General features: G+C 36.0%; 1 protein-coding gene across 2 annotated transcripts in view; it reads right to left on the reverse strand.

Annotated features, from left to right (window-relative positions):
- LAMA2 (laminin subunit alpha 2) overlaps positions 1–16606 on the reverse strand; it is a gene marked incomplete at both ends in the record, with an annotated part of 514626 nt that overhangs the window by 80585 nt on the left and 417435 nt on the right. For both annotated transcript variants that reach the window (XM_084228925.1, XM_084228924.1), the window contains 4 exons: positions 556–658; positions 7993–8131; positions 10001–10164; positions 10849–10965. In XM_084228925.1, the coding sequence (XP_084085051.1) occupies positions 556–658; positions 7993–8131; positions 10001–10164; positions 10849–10965 (523 nt within the window). The remainder of the gene's footprint in view (positions 1–555; positions 659–7992; positions 8132–10000; positions 10165–10848; positions 10966–16606) is intronic.

Consider the following 16606-nt stretch of genomic DNA (forward strand, 5'->3'; position numbering starts at 1 on the left):
GGTGTTCTAGACATCTCTTTGGTGTCCATTTACTAATTGAATTCCTTGCTTCTCTAATATTGAACAATACATTTCAAATTCAAAGCCTATCATCTATCAGTTTGCATATTTGGGGAATAAAATACATGAAAAATATATTTAGAAAGGTATGAAAACTTCTCAGGAAATGTGATCCATTAAGAAAACTTAGTTGCCATGGACATTTATATTATACCTGCCAAATGAATTCCTTTGTTACTTTTATTTCTGAAACCAAAACAGAGTTTGGTGCCTTAAAAAACTTTAATTGATTGGTTATTCTACTTTAGATATAAGTAAAATGATGCTATAGAAATTAATTTAAAAATGATGAAATATTGTCCAATACAAGGTGAGTTGTGAAGATAAAATATTATAAAACTAGTAAGATAGTTTACTTGCATTAGATCCAGATAGTAAAAATAACCTTAAAAATCATGGTAAAACAATTACACATTTTCAGTTGTGTGAGAAAATATCCCACAAATTACAACTCTAGTAAACCTGAAAATAAGAATAGAGAGAGGTCACACTTACCTTTCACGTTATTTGCTAACTTCTTGGCTTCATTAAGAATCCCAAAACTTTTCTGAAGAGACGCTTTGGCATCCTCTTTTAATGAGCCCTGAGGACCTGTTGCCTGTGAATAGAAAATATGCCACTTGTTTAAAACTATAGAATTATGGAGTAGAGATATCTAGTAGGCGGTATTGTTCTGGGCTACAGATTTAGAATTATTAATTATCAGCACATATTATTAATTGTTTGTTGGAAGAGGAAGGTCTGGAGCAAAACCCTTAGGAATCCCAACGTTTAAATGGAGAAAGTGGGGATGGTAATTGAGGTTCCAGTGAGAACAAAGAGAAGCCAAGAGACACATTACAAAAATCAAAAGACACAGAGCATGAAGGCTGGCAGTGTTGCCAGGACACAACTGGTCAGTTTAATCTACTGCTGTGGGACAGTCAAGCAAATGAAGAACTAAATGCATTACCTGACTTTATCCCTAAACACATTCCAAGTGAATTGTGGGGAATGTGGGGCAGCATATGCTGCCTCACAGGTGTTGAAATGAGAAAAAGCATTGCTGCTTTTAAAAAGGAATCTCAAAGTATTATGGCAAAAGAAAATCGTCAAAATGACAACCTGAGCCACATTCATCTTCTAGCAACAATATATTTGTTGAGGCTTAGATTAAAAGAGGTGACGCAAGATAATAGAATGATATTGGAAAAGGACCGTTTAACTTGAATGTCTGGCTATTTTAACAGTGTTTGCTCCCCAGTAATCATTATATAATACATTGATACCAAGTGATACATTAAATAGGATCTTATGTGTAAAGTTTAAAATGCTACTGTATTTCAGGATACATGATGGCTGAGGAAAGTTAAATACCTACTCTTGAAATTATAAATCTGAACTCAGGTTACTCCAGACACAACTCTCTCTTCAAAGACATAGTCAGTGCCTTGGTAACAGGTTTTTATTTTTTTTTTAATCAGTTATATTATTTGAGCATTAAACTAAGAACGATTATAGAACTTGCTGCTGTTGAAGTAAAGTTTATTTTAAGGTGCTGTACTAATTGCTTTAATTTTAATATTCTATTGTTCACAGAACAGATTTGTTATGTAAGGATATATTAGAAACATCTACACAAGTAAAAGGGACATTGTACATGTATAACTAGCACTTGCAAAAAGCCACTGGACAATGCTAGGAAATTATTTTATGGAAAATGAAGTGTCTTCATCTGAGAAGACAGAAATTCTTAACACCACAGTTTCATTTGGGAATTAGATAGAGTAAAATTACATACATGTCATTTATCTTGAAAATAACAAGTATTAATATAAATGGCACAAATCCAACGTACCTTACTTAAAAAATAAACTTCAATTACCCAGTCAGGTTCTATATTTGTTCTAAATTTAGATGCCATGCTTACTCTCTTGGTTACGGGTTTTCTGAATTTAAACGGATTAGAGACAGAAATTACAAAGAAAGAAGGATGAAGATTCTCAAATAGGCACATGAAAAGAGCAGAAGTGACAACTGACAATCTGTTTGAATATAGGGAAAGAAAAAAACATAGAGAGGAGTTTTAAAGCTCAGGAGTCTAAGTCAATTTGGATAGGGGTAAAACAGGTCTCAGTAGATACCAATATTATCACAGTAATATAACTTATATTGATAATTATGATCCAGATTTATCAAGAAAATACGGGTCATTCATAATATTAGATGAAACTTCAAAGAAAGCTAGGGGTGTAAGTAAAGAGGAAGAGAAGGAAGGAGGAAGGAAGTGAGGAAAATTTTTTTTGAAGATTTATTTATTTATACAAGAACTGGGGTACAGGCTAGAGGTGCAGGAGGGTGAGAGGATCCACCAGGGACAGAGCAGGGAACACAACAGGCAGACTGACGAAGAAATAGTCAGTCTTGAAAAAGGCGAGACAGGAGAGGTCTGCTGCACCATGTGGTTTTCTCTATGGCTGGTCGGGATCGAAACTGCGCTGCAGAGGCTGCAGACAACTTCACAGCGCAACTCTCAACCGCTTGGGCCACCAGGGAGGTCCCCTACTGGTAATTTCTTTCTTCTTTTTTTAAAGATTTATTTATTTATTTATACAAGCAGTGTGTACAGTCAGAAGCGTGGGAGGGTGAGAGAATTCACCAGAGCCAGAGCAGGGAACAGAACAGGCAGACTGACGAAGAAATACACTGCTAAGGGGAGCAGCGGGCGGCAGGAGAGGTCTGTCACGCCATGTGGGACCCTTGCCAGTGGCCGGGGATCGAACCGATGCTGCAGAGGCTGCGGGCAGCTTCCAAGCCCAGCGCACAACCGCTGCGCCACCAGGGAAGGCCCGCTACTACTAATTTCTTATCTTCCTACATTTATGAATATTGCCTGTTATTTGCTAATAGGCATTTTATCTTTTTCTGCTTTTCAGGAAGACAGTGGCTCTTTCCTGAATCCTTGGTAATTCACTCCTTGTTTAGATATGAGATAGGTGATATATATGGTTGTTTAAGAGATATAGTAGCAACAAGGCAAGGAAACAGGGAATTTTGATGTGTAGGAGGGAGAGAAAACATTTCAATTGCATGGGGCAATAAAGTTTATAAAAATCATTGTGGAAAAGTAAGGTTGGTAGTAGTTAATTTCAGGAAGGTTTGAATATTAGACTAAAGAAACTGAGCAGTAAAGAATGTGGAGTCATTGAACGTTTCTGAGTAGGAGTGTGTATCAGAGTCAGTCCAGGAAAATGAATTAGGCAGTTGTGTGTGAGGAAAAGGAGTCATCAAGGAATGAGGTAGGTCTCTACTTCAAGAAGCACTCCAGGGGCCTCCCTGGTGGTGCAAGAGTTAAGCACAGCACTGTGAAGCTGTCCATAGCTTCTGCAGAGTGAGTTTGATCCCTAAACACCTCCCCATCCTCCTGCCCTGGCTGGCCAGGGAGCTACACACATGGCACTGCAGACCTCTCCTGCTTCACCCGCTGCTCCCCTCAGAAGTGTATTTCAGTAGATCTGCCTGTTCTGTTCCTATCTCTGTCTCTGGTGAATCCTCTCATCACCCCTGTACCTCTGGCCTGCATCCCAGTTCTTGTATGTGTAAATAAATAAATCTTAAAAAAAAAAGCATTCCAAAATATTAAAGGAAAGATTTGATGGCATGCAACTGTCAATTAAAAGCAGTATACCAAACAATCCAGATTTAAAAGACATGGCTTTCATATGATAACAGAATGGAAAACACTAACATGTTATGGATGAAGAGAAGTGTTTCAACCCATTGGAACTTGGATAGCTCTCTTTCCAACACTGCTTAGTAAGTTACTGAAGCATATCAACAATATCAGGATAGGTGATGAAGCAGCATTTTCCAAGCTAATTATACTTTATCCATATTCATAAGCATCATGTCTGAGTTTCTGAGCTGTGTCTACAGCATATGTGAAATATAAATAAGGTTCTTAGAATTGCAAGGTATTTTATTTCTTGTTTTTTAGAGACTGTAATTTTATAAATAATAAATTCTTTTTAGAGTGTGGGTATATATATCTATATAAACATAAATCATACAAAATTTTAATTGTATCATCAAAAAAGAATATATTGTATATAGGTCGCTACATATTTTTACTAATAATCAGTTATAGAAAATTGAAGCAATTTGAGATATTATTTAAAAAAGGAAAGATATAGAAACAAAAGAAACTATGAAGTCCATAAAGATTTACCGAAGACTTGGCACTTAGTTGACTTTTAATACCTGTCAGTTTTTTTCTTTTAACTGTTGTTAAATAGTCTCAGTGACTCTCGTTAAAACATCATGACATTAATAGAGGAATAAATTGATTGATTTACCCAACAAAAAATTTATCTGTTACACACCAGAGTAAACGTTGATTATTCAAAAATGGAAAGACTATTCCTTCCCTAGCAGAACTTTAGTGAAGAGGAGAGATTAACAAAAATATTCCTTAAAAAATGATTACTGCCTCTGTGGAGCACAGAACACTTATGTCTTCGGTTATTAGAAGAGGATCTATAGAAGGAGATGTGAAAGTGAGAGCTGAAGTTAATCAGGCCAGTAAACTTCACTCCAGTGATTTTTTATTTAAGTAAGCAAGTTTAAAAGATACTGTTTGTATTATAGTTTATATATTTATTATTTTGGTAAATGTTGCTCAACTAACTTCTTTATTAGAGATACATTTTTCTGAATCCATTGAAAGAATGGCTTTAAGGAGAAATACATAATATTTTTGTTTGTTTTTTAAAGAAATTAAGACATGAAAATTCATCAGCTTGGTTTATAACCTTTTCCATTACTTCTTCATACAAAAATTTATTTTAGAAGATAAGTCTTGAACATTTCCAAAGTGGACAATGTGCCAAAATAATATATAACCTAGATGATTTTAAATCTGAAATCTTTTCAATAAATTGTTCAAAATGTGCAAGGATATATGTCAGGGTTGGTGAAGATCTGCAAAGTGTTTATGTAAAGAATATATCAAAAGAAATTTACATTCAGGTATGTTAGACTGCTGTTAAAAATCTGATAGAATTTTCTTACTATAATAAAAGAAGTTCTCAGAATAAATACTAGAATCTAGTCTTATATACATCTGAAAAGATATAATTTTTTGAGAACTTTGAAAAACTTTGCATGTGATATTAGTTGGTATATTAAGCTACAAAACAGTTAGGTAAAAATAACCCATTTGTGCAAAACTATTTGTACTGAGAAAGAGATGGGTAGATAAATGATCTAAAATTAATTATTTGTGGTTGGTGAGATTAAGTACATTTTATATTTTTCCATTTTGCGTGTATGTATTTCATATTTTCATATTTTGCGTGTATTTCATATTTTCTGTAAGGAACGCAAAATGTTTTTGTAATAATTAAAAAAGATCAGATACAACTTTAAAATAAATCACAGTACATTGATTTTAAAGGTACTTAGTATAACCTATATTTTAAAACTACAAAAGGATATTAAAATATTGATGTCTAGAAATATACTACCTATGGTTTCTATAGATTTTATGGTTTTAGGTCTTACATCCAAGTCTTTGATCCATTTTGAATTGATCTTTGTTTATGGCATTAGATGTTAGTGTAGTTTCATTCTTTTGCATGTGCCTGAAATAATGAATCAAAAGAGAATCAGGAAGCAACCTAAAAACATGGCCTTGTTCAGAGCTCTGCTGACAGACTAGGTCAAGGCCCCACAAGGCATATGCTCGGTCAGTCAGGAGATGGATTAGATGGGTCCCTGTGGGAGGCTGAAGTGATTGAACACACAGAGAGGGTGCAGGGATGAAAGAAAAAAATCCCCCAAATTGCTCACAAAAATTTAGAATTTATAACTGAATTTTCAACTTGATGAGAACACCAATAAAGATAATCAAAGGAATTTTAAAAATACGTAACTAAGTAAATTCATGTGTTCACCAATTACAGTATGGCAGCTGTTGCTCCAGCACCTAAGGGTGCTGCTGGCTTGCTGCAATGAGTTAGGACTGCAGAAGCTGTTGGAAGAAGGAGACTGGATTTTGAATAAAGACAATGAGGAAGTGTCCATTGAGTTGGAGGACATCCTCAGAGGGCTTAAAGTTTTCTTTCTAGCTAATGTCCAGAATGAAGCCCAATATGGCAATTTTACCTCTTGAATAACATCACTGCCTTCAAAAATTAGTTCCAATTTAAATTACATTGTATCATCATCTCAAAGAGTTTTTGTGTTTCTGATTGATGGCACAAATTCTTAGATTTTTAACAATTTATGCCTGATTTTTAAAATATGTCTAATGCTAGCTCATAAAATAGAACTTTTTTTCTGCTTGCAATAGACTTTTAAAATTAATGGACTCATTTGAATCCATACTCATGTAAAGAAAAATCACTAAAGTCAGGATGAACACTATTTTTATACACGGATTCAATGTTTTTCTATATCACCTAGATTCTCACTGACTTTTTTATATTTGCTATTTCATGAATAACATTTCTTAAATAAGTTGCTGAATTCCTGATGGAGAGGAAATGTTCACTAGTTTTATTGGTAAATTTAATAATCACATCAATTGGATTTGTACCATTTTATCAGTAATACTACAGTGGTATAAAATTTAAATTCCAGTGCTTATAGATATTCATAAGTTAAAATTACGTTTGGATGATATCCAAGTAATGGCTAAGCAGAATTAAATACAAGGTATATGTGGGTTAAAGTTTACAGTTTGACTGACACCACATATTATTGGACCTTTTGAGGCAATATGTACTCTGTCAACATTTGCACAGTTCTTTATGTAAGAAATAAAAACTCAAAAATGACCTGGCAAGTATTCTTTATGTATTTTGGTTCATCCAATTACACAAAGCAAATATTAAATAAGACAGACTGAAGAGAACATACGACCACATTTCTAAACAAACACTCATTAGAAATGCCTTGATATTTCATTATACTATTGCAAAATTCACAGTATTTAACTCTTATGATTTATTGACTAAAAACAGTGGTGTCAAAAGAATAAGGTTACTGTAAGGACCCAAAAACTAATAGAGAAGAAATTGCTAGAAATAATAACAATATTAAAGGAAAAAATAATGAAAGGACAAAAGTATAATAAAAGAATAAATTACGTAGAAAAAAGTTGGAAAGCATTCTTATCAGCATAACAAGTGAAAAAAATGATTATTGTTGGTTTGAAGATAGGCAAGACTTTCAATCTTTATTACCCTATACATTTCATAATGCTTTTTTAGACATTAAATACATAAATATGTAGTTAAAAATTAAATATGTGGACATGTTTAATACTTCATAACAATTAGTGGATCATCAGCACATATTATAAGCATTATTAACTGCACCAATGAAGCATAAAATTGATATTAAATAATAGGTGGTTGAATATTAAATAAGATAAAAATTAAATTCTGGATTCTATATTTACTACAGGACTTAAGTCAAAAGTGGGACCAGAATTGACTATACAACATTTCTTGAAAACATTGTATGTATTACTGTAGTAGACATACCTCAATATATACAATATATGCCCAGTTTGAAAATAGATCTTCTAATTCTCATATTCTGACCTGCTATTCTTTGAAGTAAGAGTGATACATTTCTCTGCCAGTGTGTTATATTGATTGTGTTTCTTTTGTGAGTTGGTGGTGAAAATCTACTAGGTACCTTTAATAATTTCAAGACCTTAATCAGTACCGGTAAGAAGATGGTGACCGAGAAAGAGTTCTGCTTTGATTACAGCATGTTGAGTTGACATTGGAAAAAATTTAAAAGGAGCCCTTGAAAATGATTCAAAACGAATGTTCTATTTTCCTAGGATTTCCTAGATTGCTTTTAAATTTGAGAAATTTAGTTTTGGAACTTATTTAAATTGACTTCCACTCTTGGCATGTAACACTATTGGTTTCTTACCAGGTTTGTAGCTTCATGCGCAAGACCTTTGGCTTCCCTGGCAATTTTCTCAGCTTCATCAATATAGTCCTTAATATTGCTATAAGCTTTGAAGGCTGCTGTGGCATTGAAGGAGATGTTTTTAGCTTCATCAAGGATCCTGTTGGGATTACCCAAAGAAAGAATACCAGAGTAGTGGGTACTCAAATATAACAAATAAGGATTCCAAGTGATTAAGGCTAATGTAACTATATATAAACTATTAAATAACTATAATTCCAAATCATGGTGAGGTATCTACCTACTCGATTATATTGTACATTCAATTTAAACTCCTCCTGTTAAATAACTGAGATATGAAACATTACCAATATATTTTTAAATACCCATAACTGTGGCCTCTTTCCCACCTAGGGCCTCTGCAACTGTGTGTGCATGGCCTCTCTGTGTGCCAATGTGTGTGTGAAAGAATTGAATAAGGCACTCCCGAATGACTACCTTGAGACAATGGCCCACATCACAGGCAGCCGGGGACACCTAGGTAGCTGTTGACTGACTGTGTGGTCAAGGTCCAAGACAGTCTGGGAATAGCTCAGAAATTACATGAAGCAACTGTTCCCCATAAAATTGATTACCCTTTGCTCCCCTTGAATCCTGTTCCCCATAAAAAGGAATACCCTTTGTCTCCCCTAGACCCTGCTTCTTCTGCCATTGCCACATCATCAATCATGTTTGTTCATTTCTGCTAATAAAGAGCAAGAGTTCTGCTCATTGAGCAGCAGAGACTTGCCTTGCAAACCTGCTCCACGACTTGTCCCTCAGCATGTTCTCTGGGGACGTGCTGGCGTGTTCCTGACCACCAGACACAACATCTGCTGAAAGTGTCTGCAACCATGTACACCGTGCTAAAGTGAGCAGTGAGATGATCCTTTAGGCCATTTGTGAAGCACACTGCAGGTTTTAGAGCACTTGTACCATATTAGTGGAAAGAATTTCACAAAATCTCTAAGGTGAATGCACTTCCCAAATAGGGATAAATGAATCTCAGTAAGTTAAATAGCTTGTCTCAGGTCACAAAATCAACATGTTGCGAATTTAGGGCTTAGACTTCTCTTTTAAACTCCAGGGGAAAAACTACTTATTACTCTGTGAAATGTCAGCTCACTATAACTAGGTTTTTTCTGTGGGTCTGCTGACTTGTAGCTTACTGCTCCAGCTGCATGCTTCATGCAAAACTGGTAAATGTTTGTTATAAAATGGATTGTGAGTGAATTATGCCCAGGGAAATCAAACATTAATATTTTCCTTTATATCGGTGCATATTCAGTGATGGAAAAGAACCTTATACATGTCATATATTAAATACAGGTCTATTTAGGAAAATTATTCTTGAGGTTAATAGCATCTATGTTTATTGTCGATTCCATTATTACAAGGAAGCACACCAATTACACCCAGAAAGCTGATTACAATTCAAACACCTCTCATCACTTGCCTGTCCTTCCTCTGACCCATATCGGAAACTTAGTTACAGTGAACTATTTTTTCACACGGAGTATGTTGTGAGTCTCTGGATTTAAAAAAGAAAAACAACTACAGGCTATGTATGGGGCAACATTTTCAAAAGCCACCCTTTAAAAACCTAAACAATTTTGATTTATTGAAAATAAAAAAACTGAAATTTGAAGTCAAGTGTGTGGTTATGTATTATTACATAAAATGCTAATAAGGCAACTACTGTGCTCTGTAATAAAGAACAGAGAATATTTTTCTAAGTGTAGCTCAGGGCTATGTTCACTCCCTACCAAGTCATACTGAATCCACTTTTAACTCAGATTTCTGATGCTACTCCAGTAGCGCTTTGCTCAGAATCCTCCTAATTAGGCTCATTCATGGAAAGACTACATCGCTCATATGTTCATAATTATAGAAATCAAGATTTGAAAGCAATTCTCTACCATTTCTGTGAATCAAAACTTTTTGGACATGCGTCAAGATACAGTGACATTTCCAAAGACAATTGCCATACCCATCAAGAACAGCAGATGAGTCATTCAATTGAGCTGCGTGGCGCTCGGCCTGGGACACCTTCTCAGCAAGGTTCTTGTCCTTTGTTTTTTGGGAGAGGTCGTCTATTTTATCTTTAAGCTCCTCAGACATGGGTGGCAATTTCGTTTGAATGTCTTCCACATACTGATTTGTAGAGAAGAGAAGGCATTTTAAATAAGTGAAGCCAAACTTCCTCTCATTTACTACTCTGGGAGACATAATTATATACCCTTAGCTTTTTAAGAAACTTCGATCTTACTAACATAGCAAAAAGAAAACAGAATAAAAGCGGTTATTTACTGAAAGAGATTAGGAAATATAAGAAGCCAATTTACACCAAGAAGAACCTAATTATTATTTTTAAAAAATGCTATTTGATAGGTATACATAAATAAATGAGAGGCATTAGAATCTTGTAGACCATTTGCATATTTATTACCTTTTATCATTGTGTTTACTGCATTAGACAGTAGGTTAAAAGTCTGATTGTGGATTTACACTTCTCTTTTAACTAATGTTATACGTATATTGAAGCAGATTCTAAGTATTAACCTATTTGGAACAAGAAATGGTCTTATCACAACAAAGTAAAATCATGGTTTCCGGTGTATGAGCACCTCGCTCAAATACTGATATTTACAGGGGAAACAGAGTGCCGATCTAATTGCTACTAATAGGTGGATATGGTCATAATAAAATAATGCAAAAATAGTCTTATATTCAACAGGAAAAGCACTGTTTATAGAATTGAGATTTCTCATTGGTTCCTGTTTATGAGCACTTATGTTATCACCTTTCTTTTAACTTGGCTTTTTATCAAATACTCACATCTATGACTGAGTTGATTTCATTTGCAAGACGATTGGCTTCATCAAGTATGTCATTGCCTTCTTTTAAAGTGTTTTCAATTTGTCGTTTGCCGCTTTCAATAGCCTCCTTCTTTTTCTGTAGCAAAGTAAGAACAAAACATCAGAATGCCTTTTGGGTAAAACTCTATCCAATTCTGTATTCCTGACTTCCCTGAACTGTATGAACAAATGCTTCACAAGCAAGGTACATCATGTTGACAATGGGGCTAGATGAGAATGATATAAACACCCTGACAGCCCTCCAAGAATTAAATGCCTGTACAGGAAAAAAGGCTAAAATCTGCAAGCTGGGGTCTCCCTGGTGGTGCAGGGGTTAAAGCCTCAGCAGCCAGCCACTGTGGCATGAGTTGGTTCCCTGGCCAGGGAGCTACCCACATGGCGCAGCAGACCTCTCCTGCCTCGCCTGCTATTTCCCTCAGTAGTGTATTTCAGTAGATTCACCTGTTCTGCACCCTATTCTGTCTCTAGTGAATCCTTTCACCCACTACACTTCTGGCCTACACCCCAGTTATTGTGTGCATAAATAAATAAAAATAAATCTTACAAAAAACCCAAAAAACAAATCTGCAAGCTGACAATAGATCTGAGGCATCCAGGAAGGGGAGAGACAGGTAGAGGGGTCAAAACAGGGAAGGGAAGAGCACAAAAGATGATGGAGATGGATCACAGGTGCTATGGTGGTGGGAGAGCTATGGGGACTACACCTGAGTGGGGAAATCAAATACTGTCAAAAATGAACAATGTGAGAAAATGAAAAAGAAAATAATTTAATTTAAAAAATGCTTGTATATAGGAACTTTTTTTCTCCCATTGTGACAAAGTCATTCAAGAGAAGAAAAATTATGTGATGGTAACTGAGGAATTAAAAACTACTTCTAAGGCAAAATGGACATCCATTTTTAAATAAAATGTAAGGACCGAATATGTCCTGAAAATGTGGAGGCAGACTGAATTATATTGGAACTTGATATTGAATTTCAGATTCTATATTCAAATGAGAATTTGATGAGGATAAACATAAGCAAATTTATTCTATGGGAGTTCTATAAAATTGGAAGAATCAGGATCTTTAAAGGAACTTAGGGGAAGCACTTCAAAAAAATAAACTATCAAAAGGCAGAATAAATATAATGGACTGTTCCATAAGAAGAGAGCAGACCTTAATTTTTCTTTGAAATGGATAGCTTAATTAAAAAATTCATGAAAGTCATTCTTAGCTCAAGGAGTAAAATCAAGAAAGAAGTAATGTTTGGGCCTCCCCGGTGGCGCAGCGGTTGAACGCTGGGTTGCGAAGCTGCCCGCAGCCTCTGCAGTGCCGGTTCGATCCCCGGCTGCTCCCCGGCCACTGGAGGAGGGTCCCACATGGAGCGCAGACCTCTCCTGCCGCCCGCTGCTCCCCTCAGCAGTGTACTTCGGTCCTTCTGCCTGCTCTGCTCCCCGCTCTGGCTCTGGTGAATTCTCTCACCCTCCCACGCTTCTGACTGTACCCAGTGCCTGTATAAATAAATAAATAAATCTTAAAAAAAAGACATTTTAAAAAAAAGAAGTAATGTTATTTCTCTGTTTATTTATTTAAATACTTTGGACTCACTCATATACTTCTAATCATCTTTTTACCTGCACCATTTGTAATTTTAAGTTGTCATTTGCTTTTTTACATAAATAATGCTAGTTTATATATTCACTTAGATTTCAATATGTGCGGATTGTTTATAAAATTTTCTCATTTAATTCTACACTAACTCTCTGGGTCCTGGATTTTCCCTACTTTTAAATAGATAGGAAATTGAATAAGTGATATAGGTAGATTTGAGTCCCAATTTACCCCAGGTAGGACCTGGGTTTGAAATGTGAGTAGAACTCCTGTTATAAAATATCATATTTTCACTTTTGCACTGAGGTAGCAGTAATTTCACATCCTTCTTTCCAGCCTCTTCACCAACCACTTCAATATGTTGCCAGGTATGTACATATGGTTCTTGCCTCTGATTCCTGACACATCCCCTCCACCATGCACTCTGCCCTAGTTCCTTGCTCTTCTTTCTCCTCCTTTTGGGGCTCCCGGTCACTTCTTGGCCTCCTGTCTAAAAGAGCATGCATCCTCTTGCCAATTATTTTCTACATATTAGAACACAGTGATTAAAAACTATATCCAGGCAATCATCTGCCTGTGTTGGGATCTCTGCTCTATACACAGGAAACCCAGGACAAGTGACTGAGTTTCCTGTAAAATGCTTAGTAGAAGTATGACCCACTGATCAGCAGCATTGGCAATGCCTGGAAATGTGTTAGAGATGTACAACCTCAAAGCCTTTTCAGGAACTACCAACTCAGAATCTGCATTTTATAAAGAACCTCCAGTGATTGAAATGCACAATAAAATTATAGAAGAATTAGCTTAGAACACTCCCTGGCACACAGTAGACATGATGTAATTGTTAACTCTTGTAGTTATATAATTTAGTTTTTCTTAGCACTGATTTCTTTGGATTATGTTCTATAGGGAAGCCATAAGGTACAAAAACATAGATAAAATTTTAATTCTTTGTGTGTAGCTTGAACCATACTGATAGTTTCTTCCCCCAAAGTGTGCCACAGGAGTAATTATTAAATGATTCTGTTTGGATACCAAGGTAGATTTTATTTGATTATGTTTCTACTTTTATCTTCTAATTAGATCTTAATTCATTCTAGAACTCTGTAAATTTAACACTTTTTTTTTTTTTTTTTTGGTGAGGGCCAGAGTGTGCATGTGGGATGCATTAAGAATCTGCAAAAACGATCTCCTTTCTATTCTTTGTCTAAAAACTCATTCTACTTTCTTGGCAGTCCTTCCTTTTGCAGAGTTATAATGGGAGATTTGGGGACAGACTGTTCAATAAATGTTCCGTTGCTTAGCTGAATTGCTCATCTTCTCTTTGCCCATCATCAGCTCAGAGTTCTCTCTGCCTTCTCTCCAGTGCTGGGAATGCCCTTCTAACCCCGTGCCATTCTAGGAGGCTGCATTCAAAGCTTTCTATGATCTGGCTCTAAATGCCATTTCCAGAATCATTTTCTGGGACAGAATTTTGCAGAGCTGATGAACACACTTTATAGCTCTATTTGACATTTCTAAGATCACCTTACCCTTTCAGAGTTCTGTGTTTGTGCTCATGCTGCATCTTCATTTCTATCAATCTTTAAATTTCCAATATGATGATATCATTTCTGTGAATTTTTTTTGCTGATTCTCCCAGGACATATTAATCACAATATTAGATATAGCAAATTAAAATGTTTAAGTTTTCATGAGGTTATAACATCTATGGTGTGAGGACTCATTCCTATTCAAACTATACACCCTGGTTACCAATCACACCTTGCTATAGTAGGTGTCCATGTGCCTTTTGTCCCAAACTACTTTCCTAGCCTTGTATCACACTATTTTCAAATATAATCCAATTCTCCAGCTTACATGAGCACTTCATAAATTCCTCAAAATGTTATATTAATGCATGACTCTAATATTTCAATTACTTCCAATAACTTTCAGGATTAAAACAAACCAAATTCCTTAGTTTAGTTTCAGAATGCAGTTATTCCATAATTCAAAGTCTAGGGCCTTTATTGTCTCTGATTATCTATCCTACACTTGTTTACCTGAAATTTTTATTGCAATTTCATCAGACCACTGAAATTTCAAAAGATCGTTCCTTATTTTTCTTGTTGTGCTGATATACGTTTTTCCCTCTTTCTGGAATATTCTTTCCCTTCTACCTTTTTTTTTTTAAGATTTATTTATTTATTTATACAAGCACTGGGTACAGTCAGAAGCGCGGGAGGGTGAGAAAATTCACCAGAGCCAGAGCAGGGAGCAGAGCAGGCAGAAGTACTGAAGTACACTGCTGAGGGGAGCAGCGGGTGTGGGACCCCCCTCTGGTGGCCAGGGAGCAGCCGGGGATCGAACCAGCGCTGCAGAGGCTGCGTGCAGCTTCGCAACCCAGCACTCAACCGAGGCGCCACCGGGGAGGCCCCTCCCTTCTACTTTTTTTTAAACAATTGTGTGCTTAATATATAGTCTGAACATTTTAAAGTAATAACTTTATTTTACCCCTTTAAAACAGAGAACCTTTGAGTTGGGTCTGAATCATATCACCTTTGTTCTGGGCACAGATGCAATAAAGGCATTTACTTAAAACACAGCTTATTATTTAGTCAGGTAAATACATGTATCAGTTGATCTTCAAACTGTATGCATATCAGATTAGCCCAGGTAGAGTCTTAGAATTTGGACACTGGGTCCAGCCCATGTCAGTCAACTCAGAACCTGGGTGAGAGCCCAAGGAACTCAGAGAACTTGCTGGACAAACTCTTCAGGTAACTGTTTTTTGTAGCCAATCTGGCACCAACCTGGGTAATCAACTTTATCAGCTGTGGCAAACATTAAATAACCTGTGTCTTACTCATGCTAATTTAGTCAGTTTATCTATTTTCTCCAGTAAATTTTTGACAAGTCTTTAATTAAGCATGGCATAGAAGATCAAAACATGAAAAGGAGCACATAGAACTTTACTACTGACTGTGAAGGCAGAGGCATCTCCACATTGCCTAAGAACAATGGCTCCTGGTTTTAAACTCCTCAACAAGGAAGGACTGTTGAAAGCACCATTTACTACTGTGCCATTATAATTCTTCTTGAAATACTTTCCAAAAGCTTATTATGTTTTCCACACAGGTCATTTTAATTTCTTAAACCATTGCCATAAAATAGAGAGGTGCATCTCTATTGAGGTAGCCACTGGGGTGTCATGGAACAGGATGGAGCATGTGGGAGTATGGGGTGTAAAGGGGATCTAGCAACCTGTCTCACAAGATGGTGCTTTTTTTTTCAATGTTGCCCACATGTCAGTAGACTCCAACTTGGCTGTTATTCATGAAGGAAAAAAGTGAGTCTCCTCATTCTTTTATCAACATGACAACTCCAGGAAGGAGGGGGGAGCAAACACTAGTTTAAAAATCTTATTCATCCTCTTATTAATCCAAAGGAATGCATAAAGAAATGAGGAAATTTGAAAAATCCAGAACTGTTTTATTCAACTTCATCTTACCAACATTTTTTGACACCATAATAATATATGCCTGGGAAAGTTCAGCTATAGTTGAAGGTGAAATGATATGCTAGAAGAGATATAGGTCTGCTGCTCTTTTCAGGTCTGTCGGGGTGAAATACTTTGAAAACAACAAAGTTAGGTTTGTCCCTGGGGAGAAAGTTGTTTTATTACCGAAACAGGTTTGTGGCAGCATGTGTGGTGAATTTACTCTTGTAGGGGGAGAGAAAGAGAAAAGGGAAGGACAGGATGGATTTATATTTGGCAGAAGACAAAATTGCAGATATGACAGTGAATGTGCTTCACTGTCATTTGTTCCTCATTTTGTAGATAATACGGAGTCATGGAAGTTTTCTGACCAAGTGATATGATTGGAGTTGGCAGTTAGTAGACCAATAATTCAGAAAGAAACTTTAATTGTCAATAAAACATTGTCAATGAGATAACATGGAATTATGTGATACAGATGCTATGATTGATGACTTAGCAACAATGGGAGAGAGCGAAAAAGAGAGAGAAGGAGTAGGAGTAGGAGGAGTGGTACTAGAAAGAAGGAAGAGACATTTTCTCATAAGGTGGGGGGAGAAGAAAGGAGATAGGAGTCTATTTTTAGAACCTTCCTACTGAACA

Source organism: Talpa europaea (genome assembly GCF_964194135.1).
Source record: "Talpa europaea genome assembly, chromosome: 2".
In the NCBI taxonomy this organism is placed as follows: Eukaryota; Metazoa; Chordata; class Mammalia; order Eulipotyphla; family Talpidae; genus Talpa; species Talpa europaea.